We start from the raw sequence: 16,014 nt of genomic DNA, 5'->3' as shown, positions 1-16,014 counted from the left end.
GAAGGGTGATGATCAAGAAAGGACTAGAGGTAATTGCATGTTGGTTAATGCATGGTTATCTCTTCTCTCTCTATGTGGCCGAACCGGTTTTGTTGAAGGAGGAAGAAGTTGGTTCGGTTTTTGGCTTCAATAAGTGGAGGCTTCCCTCTTCTATAATAAGGGTGGACAACCACTGTTTGAAGCAAGGAGAAAATTTGAGAGTGCAAGGCACAGAGTTCTCAGAGCTACCTGAGCTAACAGTTTTCTCTTCTCCTTCAATGTATTCTGTTTTGTAATTTTTCTGTTTAATTTTGTCATGTCTTGAGTCTCATGGTAAAAGGCAAACAGTGAGGTTTGTAAGAAAAAGCCATAGAGCGGAAAAAGGCAGAGAGTGCAAAATTAAAAGAAAAAGCCATAGATGTCTTAGAGGTCCTTTGTTCATCTATGTTGTGTTTCATGATTCTGTGGGAATCCCCTTGTAAGTTGGGTTAGCACTTTACAAGTTGTAATCAGATTGATTATAGTGAAATTCCATCATGTTAGTGATGGAGACTGGATGTAGGCTGCACTGCACTTAGCAGCCGAACCAGGATATATCTAGGTGTGATCTTCTCTCTTTCTACTCCATTTCTGTTTTCTACTCACAGGAGCATAAACCAAATTTATCTCGTGCCAAGTGACGAGACAAAAAGAAAAATCTTGTGGCTAGGGACGAGACAAAACAAAAAGTCTCGTATGCAGTGAAGAGATAAAAAGAGTAAAAGTTTCCAGAATTAATTTGACAAGTCAGCAAGTGTTATCAAGCAAAAAGGGGGCTTAAGATTCAACCCCCCCTTCTCTTAAGCCACTGAAACCATCACTCTTGTTGTAATTTATGCTCTAACCCTTCTTTTTTCCCTTGAGGCTCCACGTTCTCCTCCTCACTACACTTTTTAGTCGATCCTTCACATTCTTCAAGAGGAGTGCCTTGATCCGATGAGCGTAGTATAACCAAGCGGTTCACCGCTTCGGCTATGGTAGCCATGAATTGCCCTTGAGCCTTTCAGAATCCTTCTTGTTCTTGGAGAAAGACTTGGATGTCTTGATGGTCTTGGGCCAATGGTGGGAAAACTTCACATTGTGGTGAAAAAGGAGTTTTATTATTTGGAGAAAAAGTTGTATATGTGGGAGATGATTCATGTTGATGAGTATCTTGAGGTGGTATGTAAGTAGGTGGATGATGGTATTGGTGTGGTGTTTGAAAATATGGTGATTGAGAATTATGTTGGGGGTATGGGTCATAGGTATATGGTGGTGGAGGTGCATAATCAAAGTGAAGTCCACCATATTCTTGGTTTGGGTATGCATATTGGGGAAGGTTTTGCTCATTGTAGTATAGAGGAGGTTGCTCCTTCCAAAATTGATGCTCCAATCCCATGATACAATCCAAAATTGAAGTTATCAGGTCCTATAAAATGATCACAACTATACTCCAAACCAAGAGGGTGATAACTCATAGAGAAAATTGAAAATAAAAACTAAAGACATCAATTAACAAAAGAAACAAAATCCTAATTAATAGCAAAACAATCAAACAACCAAAAAAGTATCTATTCACACTATTCACATATTCACAATAACCAAAATATAGCACTCATTGCACTAGCTCCCCGTCAACGGCGCCTGATGAGCGTGGAAAGCTGATGGTAAAGATTTTTCAGAAATAGTTGCGTTGTGAGTATAGATCTCTACCGACAAAATTCTGCGTATCAATTTAGAAAGGGGTTGTCACTAATTAAGAATAAAAATACTGGGAGTAGAATTCTCGGGTCATCTCCCAACGAATTGACAAAAGAGTGCAGTTTATTGGTCAGGAGTGTTATGAGAAGTTTTAGAATTGGGGAATAGAGAAATAATTAATTATAAATTAAAGCGATGAAAATTGGCAAAAGGTTTATGTAATTTGAATAAAAAGCCTTGACTGGGAGAAGATTAATCGGAAGTTCTATCCTTATTGAAATTTCTCAAGAGTAATAGTAAAAGATTGCTGTTATTACTTAGTTAACCCTTACTGAATAAGGGAAAGTCAAGTAAATGAACCAATTTCTATTCACAAGTCCTAATCCTCTCCCTTGGGAAGGATTAGCGTTAGTGACTAGAGAGCCAGCCAACAACTTCCAATTACCAATTAGCTCTTGAGTCTCCCAACTCAAGGGTCTCCTATTAATCAACTCCCAAGTCAAGTTAGGATTTACTCGGTTAACATGAATGCCATTCTTATAAACATATAAAAGGAATAGAAAGGAGACATGGTAATTAAAATTAATTTGGAAGCAATTAAACAAATAATAGAATTAGATAGAAAAATACTCTTGCATTAATAAATTCTAAAATCAATCCAATTGTAACTCTGAACAAAGATTAAAGGATATGGAAGAGTAAGGGAATAGGAAAAACAAACTATACTAACAAGACTTCAATGGAGGTAGTGACTCTTTTCAATATCCAATCCGAAATATAGCACTAGAAAACGTATGACTATGAAGAATCCTGGAGGAAGCAGTATTCTCTCTCCAAGATTCAAAAACTAAACTAAAACTAATGAATGATGAATTGTGTGTTGAGTCTCTACTGTCTCTTGGCTCTACTCTGTATTTCTGGGCCAAAAACTGGGTCTAAACTCAGTCCAAAATCGCCCCCAGTGTTTTCTGTAATTTCAGTACGTCGCGCACGTCACGCGTATGCACCAGGTGCGCGTGCGCGTCGAGGGTCTTCTGCACCAATGCATGCGTGCGCGCCAGATGCGCGTGCGCGTCGTCCTCGCTGGTCAGCTCCATTGTTTCTTTGTATTCCTTCCATTTTTGTAAGCTTCCTTTCCGTCCTCTGAGCCATTCCTACCCTATAAAGCCTGTAAATACTTAACACACTGATCACGACATCGAATGGTATAGAGGGGAATTAAAAATTGACAGTTTAAAGGCTTAGGAAGCAAGTTTTCAATCATGACATAAAATTGGGAAGGTAAACGTAGAACATGCGAATTGCCTGAATAAGTGTGCAGAGGACTGATGAAAAGTTGAAAACCACTCAATTTAGCACAAGATAAACCATAAAATAGTGGTTTATCAACGCCAAAAACTTGATGTAAGAAAATCACGATGGTTTGGAAATTTAGCAAAACAATTTCTTCGTTGATAGCATAGTCTAAACCAACAAGTAACCCTTTCAATCAAAGTTTAAATTTCTAATTCAAATAACCAAGAGTAATTAAATCTCGGGTCGTCTTTCCTAGGAACTAGTGTCAATAAGTGCATAAAATTGGTTGTGAAAAGTAAAGGGTGTTTTCAATAAACAAGCAAACAATAAAGAGATAAAAGAACGATCAAAATTGCAATTAATAAACTAATAAAGGAATAAAGGAACTATGTATGTAATATAAATAAGTAAGACTCAAAATTGATGAAAATGTGGTTCAAAACATAAATGGAACCTTGACTTGGGATGAGTTACGGAATCCCTTCCTTGGCATAACTACAACTATGATAATTATGATGGATTAATCTCACTTAGTCAACCCTTAACATCGAAGAGTAAGTTAAGTGAGTATAATTGTGCTTAATCCACAAATCCTAACTATCTTACTAATTACCTTAATAAGAAGCTAGCGTTAGTGGAGACAATAACAACTAACAACCCAAGAATCATCACTAAATGTCGAACACTATGACTCTAGTAATCCATATACTTATTTTCCCAAGTCAAGGGGTGAAAATCTACCCCATAATCACAATTGGTATTTCATCAAACACATGGTAGGTATATTCACAAAACATAGCAAAATTGGGAAAATAATTAAAAATTATGAACCACAAATGATCAAAATCAACAAAGGCAACTCAATAATCATGAAAAAACCATCAAACATCAAATTCATCAATTAAACTCAAAATTGCAAAACTATATATATATTGACAAAGAAAAGTAAAATATAAGAAGGTGTAGAACAAGTAGTATAATAAAAGAGACAATTAAAGAAATACTTACAATGAAAATTGCTAGAATCCAAAATCAAAACTTGAACTATAAAATTCTACAAAACATTAAAAACCCTAAGAAAATTGAGAGAAAATCTAACCTAAAACTACCCTAAAACTTCTCCTAAATGTATTGTATGAAGTATGGTAGTATATGTTGTTGCTTGCCCCTTCATAGATGCATCAAAGCTTTCAGAAATGGGCCAAAAAGTCCCTCAAATCGCAAGCCACATGACTTTTTAATGAAGTCACGCGCTGGTACTTGTGCGTACGCACACTTGCTGATTTTTCCTCCTGTGCGTACGCACAGAAGTTATGCATAGGCACACTTGCTGATTTCCATTCTTTGCATACGCACAGGAGTTGTGCGTAGGCACACTTGCTGATTTTGACCCTTGTGCGTAGGCACAGAAAGTGTGCGTAGGCACACTCTGAAATGCTTCTCTCCTTTGATTTCTTCATGTTTTCTCCCAATTCCATGCTTTTCTTCCACTCTTATCAAGCCATTATAACCTATTACACCTGAAATCACTCATCAAAACCATCAAGGCATCGAATGGAATGAAAGTGGAATAAAATTGATTAAATTAAGCACAAAATAGCATGTTTTCACAATTGGACATAATTTAGAGAGAAAAAACAAAACCATGATATTTAGGTAAATAAATGTGGGTTTGTATGATAAAATCCACTCAAATCCAACCAAAAATTACCATCAAATATGGATTCATCAGACATGCAGTTTAAAATGAATACTTGTTACAAAGGGGAAAAATGAATATGTGTTGAAGGAGTCCTTTTAAAAAATGAGTTCAACTATGCATTCTGTTTGGCATATGGTGCTCATACTAGAATGGAGAAACTGGTTGTGTGGGAGGAACTGAGCTTTATAGTTGGGCTATGTCAAGATCCGATATGTTATATGGGAGACCTTAATGAGATCATACAGGTTGAAGAGAGGAAAGGTCAGGATAGACTATCAGCGTCGGCAGCACAATTCAAGGACTGGGTCCAAGATATGCAACTAGTTGACTTACCATTGAATGATTGAAAATTTACTTGGTTCAGAGGCCGCTCCTGCAGCCGCATTGATAGGGTTCTTTTAAGTGTAGAATGGCTTGAGAAATTTTCGAAAATTCGATTAAAAGGTAGGCCGAGAGGCTTGTTTGATCACTGCCCGATTATAGTGGAGGATTCCAAATTCAGAGGTGGTCCACGTCCTTTTCGGAGTTTAGATTCTTGGTTTACACATGAGGGTTTCTTAAGAACAGTTAGGGAGTAGTGGAGGAATATTGGAGAACTCGAGTTTACAGAAAAGTTGAAGGCTCTAACTTTGCCTTTGGGGAGATGCCATAAGGACAACTTTGGTGACATGGATAAGAAGATTCAACGCTTTGAGGAGGAGATAAAGAAGCTAGATGAGATGGCTGGCAATGGAGTTTATGATGGTACAGTCGAGGTTAGAAGAAAGGCTCTGGTAAGCTGTTGCAAGCGGTGGTATGTGAGAAAAGAAATACACTGGAAGTAAATGTCGCGGTCCAGGCATGCGAAGGACATGGATAAAAATACAAGGTACTTTCATAACTTGGCGTCGGCAAGAAGGAGCAATAATAGAATTGATGCTTTGGTAATAAATGGAAGGCTGATAAGAAATCAAGCTCGGATCAAGATTGCTATCAAAGAGTTTTACAAGGATTTGTATCGTCAGGAGAGATCGCCGGTTTTGGGCTTTAGGGATGGCTTGGTAAATCAGATTGATGAAGAAGAGGCAGTAGCATTGGAGAGGGTGCCGACAATGGAGGAGGTTAGAGAGGTGGTTTGGGACTGTGAATCATTTAAAGCTCCAGGAAGCGATGGTTACAACATGAACTTCATTAAAAAGTGCTGGGACGGATTGGTGTAGAGTTCACGACAGTTGTACTAGATTTTTTTCACTCATCAAGGCTGCCTTCTTATTCGAATATCACCTGGGTGGCCCTAGCAACAAAGTTCACTAGAGCCAAGGAGATTAAGGACCTCGGGCTGATTAGCATGGTTGGTTACATATATAAAGTAATATCTAAAGTGATGGTCCGAAGGATGAAAGCAGTGATGCCAGGTCTAGTAGGTAAGACGCAGAGTGCTTTTGTTAAGGATCGGAAAATACACGATGGGGCACTTATTGTGTGCGAAATAGTACAATGGTTAAAGATGAGGAAAAATAAAGCAGCGATCATCAAGTTGGACTTCCAGAAGGTCTATGACCGGGTAAAGTGGAGCTTCGTGGATATTGTACTCCAGAAGATGGGGTTTGGTTGGAGGTGGAGGGAATGGGTGAAGGAGTGTATTGGTATAGCTTCAATGTCGATCTTGATAAATGGCTCACTGACAAAACCGTTTAAGATGGAAAGAGGTTTGAGACAAGGTGATCCACTGTCTCCATTTCTTTTTATTCTTGTGGTTGATGTCCTACATAGGATGGTAGGGAAGGCAGTCAGGAATAGACGTATTTCGCCCTTGCTGGTTGGTAAGGATAATATAGAGTTATCACATCTCCAGTTTGCTGATGACACTATACTGTTCTGCCCACCAGAGAAGGAGACCATCAGAAACTATGTCAGGCTACTAAAGTATTTTGAGCTGATGTCGGGGTTAAGCATCAATTTTGATAAGTCAAGTTTAATTCCAATCAATTGCGAACCGCCATGGACCTACGACATGTGTAATTTATTGGGATGTAAGGAGGCTAACCTTCCAGTCAGATATCTTGGTATTATATTAGGGGCAAACCCAAGGCGGGTAAGTACGTGGAAACCGATAATTGATAAAGTGGTGGAGAAGCTTGGCTTGTGGAAGGCGAAAGTGCTCAATAAAGCAGGTAAGCTAGTTCTTATTAAAGCTCTTCTGAATAGCCTGCCGATCTATTATTTGAGCCTATATAAGATGCCAAAGGCAGTGGCAGAGAAGCTGATTTCGCTACAGAGAAAATTCCTATGGAGCAAGGAGGAAGGTAGGAATGGTATGGCGTTGGTTTAGTGGGAAGTAGTCCAGGTTCCTAAAAAATTGGGTGGACTAGGAGTGGGTGATGCCGTGGTTAGGAACACAGCCCTTCTTATCAAGTGGTGGTGGCAGTTCTCAAAAGAGGAGTGTCCTTTATGGAAGAAGGTTGTGTGCTCCTGCCACAACTTAAACCTCAATATGATGTTACCATCTCAGACACTACCTAGTCGAGGGGGTCCCTGGAAAGATATCTGCCAGTTGTAGTTCAAAGATCGTAATGTGAGAGATAAGATGATTGTTGGGCTGTCTATGGAGGTGGGTGATGGAATACGGACCTGGTTCTGGGAAGACACTTGGCTACAAAGTGGGACGTTAAAGTCGAGTTTTCCGAGACTCTTCTCTGTTTCAAACCAAAGAGGATCTGTCATAGGGAACTGTGGGTTTTGGGACGGATTAGAGTGGATTTGGAACTTCCAGTGAAAGTGAGAATTATTCCATTGGGAGTTAGAACTAGTGGATCATTTGCATGAGACCTTACGGCCTATAAAGTTAGCATGTGATACCCAGGATAGAGTTTTTTGGAAGTTTGACAAGAAAGGTATTTTTTCAACTAACTCTTTTGTGCAGGTGATGCAGTCAGATACACTTTTGGAGAACATCTCTAGTTACAGTTTCACCAAAACAGTATGGAAAGGCTTGGTTCCGCCACGAGTGGAGTTATTTGTCTGGTTTGTGTTGATAGGCAGAGTGAATATCAAAGAAAGGCTGCTTAGGCTAGGAATTATTAGTCATGGTGATAACATGTGTGTATTGTGTAAGAAAGATGTTGAACATATCTATCACTTGTTTCTTGGTTGTGAGTTTACCTGACAAGTATGGGGTGCTTGGTTATCTGACCTTGGGAGGTTGTGGACTATTCCGAGTTCATTGAAAGAACATTTTGAGAGTTGGATAGGAGTGGTTAACAAGAAACAAGAGTGGAACAAGTGGTTCATATGTTTCTTTGCAGTTATTTGGAATGTGTGGCTAGAGAGGAACGGGCGGATCTTTAATAACAAGGAGTCTAGAGTAGAAGCGGTGTTCCACAGATCTTTGACCAGTTACAGAGATTGGTGTAACTTGGATCCCTTTTGTTATTGATGACAATGCCGGAGATAACACAAGGGATTGTTTGTAGGCGTTAATTTTTTGTTGTTTGTAGGTGTTGAGCTCATTTGTTCAAAAAAAAGAAAGTGCATACAAATATAACTCAACAATTCATAAAGAACATGCCTTCACAAGAACTTACGACATAAAAAAAAACAGAAGAAAGCAACAACTCTAATAATAACCAATAAAGAAAAAAGAGGATAAGCACCACATAAGAAAATTAAGTACATCAACTAAAATAAATGCAAAAATCAAACCATTAAATAAAAATGTTACTTTATAACTCCAACATCTAAATCTTTTGTATTACAAATTATTTTAAATAAAATACCTTTAATAATTTTTCTAAATCTCTTTAACCCGATTTGCAATGACATAAAGTCTGAAGACAAACATAGCATAATTATTTTCAGCAGTACACATCATTTCTAGCCACATATTTTGTCCCAAAGACCAATAAGCATGTGTGAAGTCAATGTCTTTTTGCTACAAGGAAAACAAAATACATAAGCAATTAACCATCACTTTCTGAACCTGCTGCTACTTCTTCCTTTACCTTCATTGCAAACAATCATCCACTACTTCCCTTTGTTTTCTTTCTTCTTATCTTGAGATCAACATGGCTGCAAGATTTGTGGGAGAAGCTTTTCTCAACTCTGCACTTGGCACTATCTACGACATGCTGATTTCACCCTTACTTGTCAACTTCATCCAGAGAAAGAAGCTTAACCGGAAGCTGGTTGAGAAGCTGGAGACAGTTCTGAAGGCTGCTCATGCTGTGATCAATGACGCCGAGCGGAGGCAGATCGAAGAGGAAGCTGTGAAGCACTGGCTGGACAGGCTGAAGTATGCTGTGTACGATGCTGAAGACATACTTGATGAAGTCACCACCAAAGCTGCCATTCAAAAGGTTCAAGGTAACTCTCTGTCTCGCTATGTCAATTTGCATGGTGATGGTGAGATAGTAACCAAGATAGAAGAGATCATTACTGCATTAGAGTCAATTGTAAATGAGAAAGATGGTCTTGGCTTGAAGGAGATACCGGTGGAGGACATGTCATGGAGGATCCCCTCAACATCTCTGGTTGGTGTGCATCAAATATATGGCAGGGACCAAGACAGGGAGGCCATAGTAAAACTGTTGTTAGATGTTACCAATGACGGTGGAATATCCGTGATTCCTATGGTCGGCATGGGTGGAATAGGAAAGACTACTTTGGCTCAGATGGTTTACAATGATGACCGAGTGAAACAAAAATTTGATGTTAAGGCATGGGTTTGTGATGGGCAAGAAGAATTTGATGTTCTTAAGGCGACAAAGACGGTGATGGAGAAAGTAACTTCTAGTTCTTGCAACTCAACTGAGCTAAACACAATTCAGGAGAGTTCAAAGGAAGTCCTAGCAGGGAAGAAGTTGTTGGTTGTTTTGGACGACATGTGGAGTAACAATTATGATGCCTGGATAAGTTTTCTAAAGCCTTTTAAATCTAGTAACGGGGGTGTTAAGATTCTTGTAACAACCCGTCTTGATTCGATTGCTGATATGGTGAAAACTATTCCAACTTTCCGTTTGAGTTTGTTGGGTGATGATCACTGCTGGTCAGTGTTTGCAGATCATGCATGTCTTAATTCTGTTGAATCCCATAGCCGTTCTGCTTTAGAAGTAGTTGGTCGAAAAATTGTCAAAAAGTGTAATGGGTTAGCTTTGGCTGCTCAAACACTTGGAGGTTTATTAAGAGCAAGAAAAGAAATAGCAGATTGGGAGTTTATATTGAGGAATGAAATTTGGGAACTTCCCAAAAAAGATAGTGGGATTCTTCCAGCATTAAGAATTAGTTATCACTACCTCCCTTCCCACTTAAAACGTTGCTTTGTTTATTGTTCTTTATTCCCAAAAGACTATGAATTCAAAAGAGATGAACTGGTGTTATTGTGGATGGCAGAAGGTCTTTTGCAGCAACCGAAGAGTGGCAGCACTTTAGAAGAAGTTGGTTCTAAATATTTTAATGATTTGGTTTCAAGATCGTTTTTCCAACATTCTAAAACCAATGAAAATTTATTTGTGATGCACGATCTCATGCATGATTTAGCAATATTCTACGGTGGAAAGTTCTTTTCTAGAAACTTTGAACTCAAAACTGCAGACAAGCATGATGCTTGTCCTCGTCATCTTTCATATGGTCTTGTCATCGATGATTCGTTATTCTCAGAGATCTCGGAAGTATGTGATTATTTAAAAAATGCAAGGACATTGCTGAATATCAGTTTTGAAACATGGGAGGATTCCACAGAGGAAGTTGATCTTTGTGGCTTATTTGCACAGTTGAAGCGCTTAAGGGTTTTGTCATTTAAATTCTTTCCTCTTTCATTGCTCGATTCAATAGGTGATTTGATCCATTTGCGTTATTTGGATCTCTCTCATTCACCTATTGAGACATTGCCAGAGTCAATGTGCAAATTTTATAATTTACAAACACTGAAGTTGAGTCATTGTGCAAGACTAGAAAAGCTTCCAATCAACATGCAGGATCTTGTAAATTTGCTTCATTTGGATCTCTCTTATTCGGCAATTGGGGTATTGCCCGAGTCATTGAGCAAATTGCATAATTTACAAACACTGAAGTTGACAGGGTGTGAAAGACTAGAAAAGCTTCGAACCAACATGCAGGATCTTGTAAATTTACGTCATTTGGATCTCTCTCGTACGCCTATTGTGGAATTTCCCGAGTCATTGAGCAAATTGTATAATTTACAAATATTGAAGTTGCGCAGATGTGGAGGACTCAAAAAGCTCCCAAGCAAGATGCAAGATCTTGTAAATATGCGCTATCTGGATATTGAAGATACTAATTTAGAAGAGATGCCAAAAGGGATGAGCAAATTAAAAGATTTGCAGATTCTGCATTACTATATTGTTGGCGAGCATGAAGAGAATGGGATAGGGGAATTGGGAGAACTTGTAAATCTTCAAGGGTCATTTCATATTAAGCAACTAGAGAATGCCGTTAATAGCAGTGAAGCTTGGAAAGCAAGAATGGTTGATAAGAAACACATCAATAATCTATGGTTGGAGTGGACATCAGCTGAAGATGGTGATATTGTTGATTCCGAAATCGAAAAAGATGTACTTGACAAATTACGTCCTCACAAAGACTTGAAGAAGCTATTCATCTGGGATTACAGAGGTACCATGTTTCCGGATTGGGTAGGGCAGTCTTCGTACCACAACATAACTGTGTTGGTGCTGAGGGGATGCAGGAATTGTTGGGTGGTTCCATCACTTGGACAGTTACCCTCTCTGGAGAGGCTAGTCATTAAAGAGCTCGAGAAGGTGAAGAAGATTGGTGGGTCATTCTATAAGGGTGATGGAACTCATCAGCATCAGGAGACACCCTTCCGATCCCTTAAATATCTGGCATTCCGTGATATGCCTTGCTGGGAGGAATGGGAGTCATATGAATGTAATGATGATGATGATGATGCACCATTTCCGAAACTTGAGGAGCTTATAATAGAGGACTGCCCTAAGTTAAGAGGAGATTTGCCCACTTTCCTTCCATCTTTGGAAGAACTCCACATTAGAGGATGCGAGGAGCTTGGTTGTTATCTGCCAAGAGCTCCCATCATACGCCAATTAATAATAGATGGCAAACAGGAAGCAAGAATGCGGGAGCTACCACTTTCCATGTTGGAGAGACTATGGGTTAATGGAGAGCAGCAGGTGGAGTATGTGTTTGAGGCCATGACCCACACCCAACCAACCTCTCTCATAGACCTAAGGATCTCAGAGTGCTCATCAGCTATATCATTTCCAGGGGATTCTTTGCCCCCTTCGTTGAAAGAGTTGCGCCTATACGATTGCAAGAATGTAGAATTCCCAATGCAACACCAACAACATTACTCACTAACGAGTCTTACAATAGACAACAGCTGTGATTCGCTTACATCCTTCGCATTGCCAGCGTTTCCAAATCTGAAGTTTCTCACAATCGCAAGAAGTGAAAATTTGACATCTCTGGAGCTGTCACAGTCACAGTCCCTCCGAGAATTAATAATTTCAGAGTGCCCTAAGCTGGAGAAGATAATAAGGGTGCCTGGCTCTTTAAGGGAACTCAGAATCAGAGAATGTGGGTTGTTGGGTGAAGGCATAGAGAGGAAGGACCCCCACATTTGGCCATCCATTTCCCACATCCCTCAAATTTATGTTGACGGCACAAAGATCCTCAATGACTCAACATCTTAAAACAGGTAACTCTTTTGCTATCTCTCTATATCCCAAACCCACTTCACTTCATTTTCCCAACATCATATTCATTCTCTCCTACATATCTTCCTTTTATTTCAAAAATTTATCCTACTCTTTTTTGAGGCAAATACAAAACCCATTCCTCTCTTTTAACACTCTTAATCACCCCTCCAGTCAATGCCTACTTCCCCCAACATATAGTATCACAAAACTGTTAACTTTTTTTAGGATACAATGTCAATTTTGGAATTCCCTCCTCTCCCTTTATTTTATTATTTCTTCTTTCTTTCTTCATGTATAGGGACATCTATTGATTCTTCTGGGACTTGTCAATTTATTGCATTTGGGTGCTGCGCCTCCAATCTTGTAAGGATATCTATTTGGATTTAAATTAACATTTGCTTTATTCTCTTAAAGGATTCCTGGAGAATTAATTGCCATTAAAGTACAATCTTAACATTAAAAATGCTCTTATCATTCGATACTCTTCAAAGTCTCATGTTTGAAATCTGCATTAAACAAACATAGGAAATCTTTGGGCATGCTTAAATAAAGATCTTGTAGAATAATTGAGTTATTCGTTTGAATTTTCTTAATGCAGATGATCTTAAAAGTTTTCTATGTACTAATTCTTTGCTGGTTGAGTACATGGACAAGGAGCTATGTATATACTTGAACTTTGTTGTCTCAGGCAGCAACTTCAAGCTAGAGTGGTATAATCCTGCACTGCATTACTCTTGTGACTATTTTCTTGTACAATATACTTTCTCATGCACCTTTTTATAACCATTGTGAATAAGGGTTTTGCTTTTGCTACATTGAAGTATGTACAAGACAATCATCATGCCCATGGTACAGCCTATTTTACTGTGATCATAATAAAAAAAGCACAAGCATTAAATTTATCTCGTGTCTTTTTTCCAATTTTCCACAAAATTCTTAGATTGTTGCTTTTTTACCTTTTTTTTACCCTACTTGAGAGCATGTTAAAACTTGGTTATTTGGAGCAAATAATGTTGAAAGCAAGGTTGAGTGGCTGGTATGGTGATCTCAAAACAGTATTCCTCTAAAGGAACAAATGAATTCTGAGGCATGTCTTTTGAGTAAGTTTTGAATAGTATTATGTGGCTATTACTGTTAGGGGATTTTGGCCATAATGCTATATATAAACTACATACAACATAGAATGTTTATTAGGAGGTTATAATTTTGTTAATTCAAGGATAAACCCTTGAGAATGATGAAATCTTCTACTTTCAACTTTTGCCTTCGTCATTAATGGTTTTTCTTCTTTTTATTGTTTTCTGTCAGCTACTTTTGCACCACCCCCTGACTCACCCAAATCTAAGGCCTTTATTACATTTCTTGGTGTTGCTCTTGCTTGCTCGTGGCCCTCGTTGGTTTGGTATGCTGTTTACTATCTTTTTATTAACTTCTGTTGAATTAAGAAATTAATTAACCTTGTGATGACTATGCACTAAGCAAAAATTGTATGAGTTGTTCTAATGTGTTTGTTTTGGCGTAGCAAGAGACGAATCGGAGCAAACTTGGATTAAGCCTAATTAGGAGACCAAAGGAATCTGGGCAAGAATGATGGAGGAACAATGAATCCCAAACAAATCAGATGAGGTGCAGTCTCTGCATCAATTCAAAAGCAGAATTCATGGAAGACATCATCCTCGTACAAAATCAAGAGAAGAAATGGATGATGAAAAACATAATTTTGCAAGGACAAACAGACCAATCAAAATACAACATGATTACCTTCAATGATATGGATACAGTTGGAGCAACCTGTCAAAAATAAGCAGAAAGCTTACAAAATTTTCAAAGAAAAAAAGGAAGGACAAACTTAGTTTTATATTTTTATTTACACTGAACAATTATCTTTTTTTCCTTAAGAGTTTTCATGCCTTCATCGTTTCATTCTATTTTAGGAGAGCTGATATGAGTTATTCTATTTATACGAAAGAGAGAGCTTAGAAAGTGAGAATCAATTTCTGTTATGAAAAAGGCAAGAGAGCTAGGATGTTTCAATTTCTGTTTTTTTGTATTGCCTTGAATTGGTATTTGTAACATGAATTTGTTTATAGTGAAAAATTCTACTATTTGTTGTGGTAGAAACTAGATGTAGATCCCACTTTGGGATTAAACCAGGATACATCGTATTGTTTATCTTCTCTATTACAATTTTCATTCACAATATTTTTATAACTGTCATTTGTATATGTTTTCTACAAATTATGCCATCATTTTATAAAATCACCTTTTAATCATTCAAATCATTCAAATGAGTTAAACTTGAGCTTTTATCCACTTCAAACCATGGTTTTAAGGAGAGAAAATTAAAATCCTAACACGCTAAGAGATGAAATAAATTTGTATATCATTATATCAGCTTATTGATGACTACCCCACGAATAATATATAATTTAATTTCATACATTCTAAGCATGGTTGTTAATGTATGGTATTCGTGGTTTGAAATCTATAGACCAAATGTCAGCTTAGTGCATGTAAATCAGCCATTGATAGTTATATATTGATTTAGTAATATTTTTTTGGAGTGTAATACAAGTTAATGCTGCAAATGAACAAGGCCTATGTAAGTATGTATAGATATTAGATTGTAATAATGTAATTGAAAAAAATGAAATGTACATTAAATGTTTTCACCTTATTTTCTCCCATGGGAGGTTCTAGACTATAGTATATACTATATAGTATATAGGGAAACATTATGACAAATTAAATTAGGGTAAGCAACTATGAAATTTATATTAGATGGAACAATAAATTTTCACACAGACTTGTTGCTAGTTTAACTTATTAACTATGTAACTATTTTACACTTTTTCAATCAATGTCATATATACATGTACTTGAACCAACCATTCACTGTAATACACTTATAGTAAAAAAATCGAATTAAAGCAATTGATAATAAACATATATTTTTTTATAAATTTAGTTCTCAATCTCATTACTATTTTGAGAACCATTTTAATGGATAATATATAAATAATTTTACAAATATTTAAAGTGTTTGGAGTGTAAAATTACTAAATGAGTTAAAGCAACTTGTATTAACTATTAAGTACTAGTTTTTTGGAGTGGAGAAATATTGCCCATACTTTAATTGAGTTTAATTTTGATATATTTAAAGTGTAAAATTTTACACAGTCTTACAATTATATTCGACTTTTTAGATGATTATTTATGCAGTCAAATAAAAATAATATTTATTTTTAATGATATAACATTATATAATTAGATACACGTGTAAAACTATTTACACTATAATACATCAAAATTAAATTTCCTTTAATTTTCTAAATAATTGTTAGAGATGATTCAGAACTTATTGCAGCAATGAAAACCGGAAGACAGTAATCTTACAAAAAAAATTTAATTATAATAACACTCAGTTATGTTGGATTATTGGCCAAAAAGTAAAAAAAAAAAGTTAATGGTAAACATGGTGTTATCATAAATTTATACCTTAAAATAGTATATATCATAAAAATTTATAGCAAATATTTGTTTATAATTATTTCTTATAGCGAATGTATGTTTTAATTTCTTATATAATTAAAAACAATCTTTGTTGAAGTTAGTTTTATGATTTATTTGGATGAGTTTTCGATT

At 37.0% G+C, this 16,014-nt stretch overlaps 1 protein-coding gene across 2 annotated transcripts in view; it reads left to right on the top strand.

The window, feature by feature from the left end:
• Window positions 1–13,563, top strand: part of LOC107626171 (putative disease resistance RPP13-like protein 1) — a 48,772-nt gene extending 35,209 nt beyond the window's left edge. Inside the window, exons 1-3 of one of the 2 annotated variants that reach the window (XM_021116503.1) lie at window positions 8,554–12,110; window positions 12,177–12,368; window positions 12,968–13,563. In XM_021116503.1, the coding sequence (XP_020972162.1) occupies window positions 8,740–12,110; window positions 12,177–12,363 (3,558 nt within the window). In that variant the 5' untranslated portion in view covers window positions 8,554–8,739 and the 3' untranslated portion in view covers window positions 12,364–12,368; window positions 12,968–13,563. Of the gene's footprint in view, window positions 1–8,553; window positions 12,111–12,176; window positions 12,369–12,667; window positions 12,733–12,967 lie in introns of those variants that run through there. The other variant, XR_002358123.1, reaches the window with a different exon arrangement.

Source organism: Arachis ipaensis, chromosome B02 (genome assembly GCF_000816755.2).
Source record: "Arachis ipaensis cultivar K30076 chromosome B02, Araip1.1, whole genome shotgun sequence".
Classification (NCBI taxonomy): domain Eukaryota; kingdom Viridiplantae; phylum Streptophyta; class Magnoliopsida; order Fabales; family Fabaceae; genus Arachis; species Arachis ipaensis.
This window is presented reverse-complemented; position numbering and strand designations above follow the sequence as displayed.